We start from the raw sequence: 2,705 nt of genomic DNA on the forward strand, positions 1-2,705 counted from the left end.
CTTCTTTCTGAAAATTTTGCATTTTCCAGTGTCTATTTAATATCATTAATCGAAATTCAAATACTTTTGGGACTAAATTTGAGACCAATTATAAAAAATATACGATATTGCTCCGAAAGTTTTGCAAAGGAGCTGAGGACCTTTAGATAGTCTAAAGAAAATCAAAGAACTTGTATCAAAAACAGAGCTGAAGACCTTATAATAATCTAAAGAAGATCTAAGAGCCTATATAAAAGACTGAGATGAGAATCCTTTTGAAAGTCTAAGGAAGATCAAAGAACATTTATAAAAAACTTAGAGCTGAGGACCTTTGAATAATCTAAGGTAAATCAAAGAACTTTTATTAGAAACTGAGTTGACGACCTTTTAAGAATGTTAGGATTTTTGAGAAAACTTTTATAAAAGACTGAGCTCGGAACCTCTTACTAATGCTAGGAAAATGAGAGAACTTCATAAAGAACAAAGCTGAGGTTCTTTTGATAATGTCAGAAAACTCAAAACTTCTGATTAAAGACAAATAGCTAAATATAATCAAAGTAGTTTTTTGCTCAGCTCTGTCTAAATTTATTAAACCACCTTTTGACATTTTACGGATTTAATTCTATCCTTTAATTATCGGATAATAATGTTTTCCAGTAGGAAGTATTAAAAACTCTGGACAAATTAATTTTTTAAAACAAAAATTTATTTTATTGCAATAACAAAAACTATCTACACTATTTATGCTATTCAAGGTGAATGAGGTAGTACAAAGTGTTTTCATGGTTTAAGGATGATATACCTAGGGCAATTCAACAATAAACAAAATATTGCCAAGGTATTCTATTTACAAAAACGATTCGACGAATCGCAGTTCCAAGCGATTTACTTTTTTCTGTAGATGTAGCCACCGTTGGAGCCATACTGGGTGCCAGCACTGCCGCCAGAGTATGAGGGGCCAGAAGGACGACCGCTAGAGTAACCGCCAGCACCGCCGCTATAGTAAGAGCCACCGGCACCACCAGCACCGCCGCTGGAATAACCGCCAGCACCACCGCTAGAGTAACCACCGGCACCGCCGCTAGAGTAACCGCCAGCACCGCCGCTAGAGTAACCGCCAGCACCGCCGCTGGAGTAACCACCAGCACCGCCGCTGGAGTAACTGCCAGCACCGCTGGCTCCACCGTATGAGTAACCTCCAGCACCACCAGCACCACCGCTTGAGAAACCACCAGCACCGCCGCTTGAGTAACCACCGGCACCGCCGCTTGAGTAACCGCCAGCACCTCCGCTTGAGTAACCACCGGCACCGCCGCTGGAGTAACTGCCAGCACCGCTGGCTCCACCATATGAGTAACCTCCAGCACCACCGGCACCCCCGCTTGAGAAACCGCCAGCACCGCCGCTCGAGAATCCGCCTCCGCTACCGCCTGAAGAATATGATGGACCAGAGTAGACTGGAGCTGGAGCGGGAGCTGAGTATACTGGAGCTGGGGCAGGAGCAGAGTAGACTGGAGCAGGTGGTGAGTAGCTTTGTACAGGTGGTAAGTATTCCTCGGATGGAGCAGAGTATCCAGAACCACCGCTAGAGTAAGAACCACCAGCAGAACCGCCAGATAAACCAGCAGAGCCACCTGATGAGTAAGAACCGCCTGATGAATAGCTTGGACCAGCTAAGCCGCCGCTAGAGTATCCACCACCGCTACCGCCTGAGGAGTATGATGGAGCAGAGTAGACTGGAGCTGGAGCTGGGGCAGAGTATACTGGAGCTGGAGCTGGAGCCGAGTAGACTGGAGCAGGTGGTGAGTAGCTTTGTACAGGTGGCAAGTATTCGTTGGATGGACCAGCAGCACCGCCTGAAGAGTATGAACCTCCAGCACCGCCTGAGGAGTATGAACCCCCAGCACCGCCTGAGGAGTAAGAGCCGCCAGCACCACCCGAAGAGTAGGATGGACCACCATAATTGGAAGAGGGTGGCAAATATTCAGTTATTGGAGCCGGTGCGGGACCATGGCTGTGTCCGTGACCGTGTCCGTGACTGTGTCCGCCATGACTAGGTGGCAGGTATGATCTCGACAAATGGCTGACATCAGCTGAAGCAATGGCGACCAACGCAAGAGTGGCTACAACGAAGAGTTTCTGAAATTAAAGAGAAGTAAGTTTGTAGATAAACATTTGTTTGTTAGAAAGCTTAATTTAAGAATGCGACTTATTTAGACTTCAGTTTTATAATATACTCCTTTGTTTTGTCGAGTTTACCCACCATTTCGTTCCGTTGAGTTGTGGTCTGTTTGAAAAGGAGGAGACTTCTTTGCTGTACAAAGAAACCGTTGGAACTGATGCTCTTCCACCAATTGTCACACCAATTTATACAAAAAATGTGTGCTTACACGCGAATTATGTTTTTGCCGCGCAAATCACCTCCGCCTCGCACACACTCACACATTACTACCGTTAAACGTAACGCGACCTCTGCAATCACATAACACTTTGGCGATGAAGTTAGGTCCGCTAAACGTGTTTCGATGATTTACATTATGTATGTCCAAGTGCTTCATAATATCACCAAAGCAAAAAAAAAAAGAAAAAAACACAAATGCTAATAAAAGTGGCAATAAAATAGGTGAAAATAGTAGTAAAATTGGAGTAAAGAGATTACACCGATAGACACAGTTGGTTAGTGTTTCGCATTATAATTCTCAAACCACCGCCAAAATATCCTAGAG

At 44.5% G+C, this 2,705-nt stretch overlaps 1 protein-coding gene across 1 annotated transcript; it reads right to left on the reverse strand.

Annotated features, from left to right (window-relative positions):
* Nucleotides 1-701: 701 nt before the first annotated feature.
* Nucleotides 702-2,409, reverse strand: LOC120775025 (glycine-rich cell wall structural protein 1.8-like). Its single transcript, XM_040104981.1, has 4 exons — nucleotides 2,243-2,409; nucleotides 1,701-2,118; nucleotides 1,209-1,502; nucleotides 702-1,157 (listed from the first exon to the last, which is right to left on the reverse strand). Exons 1-4 carry the CDS (start codon nucleotides 2,243-2,245, stop codon nucleotides 865-867), a joined length of 1,008 nt encoding a protein of 335 aa, XP_039960915.1. The 5' UTR covers nucleotides 2,246-2,409; the 3' UTR covers nucleotides 702-864.
* Between the last annotated feature and the right edge of the window lie 296 nt (nucleotides 2,410-2,705).

This window comes from Bactrocera tryoni, chromosome 4 (genome assembly GCF_016617805.1).
Source record: "Bactrocera tryoni isolate S06 chromosome 4, CSIRO_BtryS06_freeze2, whole genome shotgun sequence".
Taxonomy (NCBI): Eukaryota; Metazoa; Arthropoda; class Insecta; order Diptera; family Tephritidae; genus Bactrocera; species Bactrocera tryoni.

Excerpts from the sequence above, each read along its gene's own strand:
- LOC120775025 (XM_040104981.1), bottom strand. Across the intron at positions 1,503-1,700 it reads TCCAGTCTACTCTGCTCCAT|CACCTGCTCCAGTCTACTCT; the intron begins CATACTCCTCAG and ends AAAGCTACTCAC. Across the intron at positions 1,158-1,208 it reads CTCAAGCGGCGGTGCTGGTG|CCAGCGGTGCTGGCAGTTAC; the intron begins GTTTCTCAAGCG and ends CATACGGTGGAG.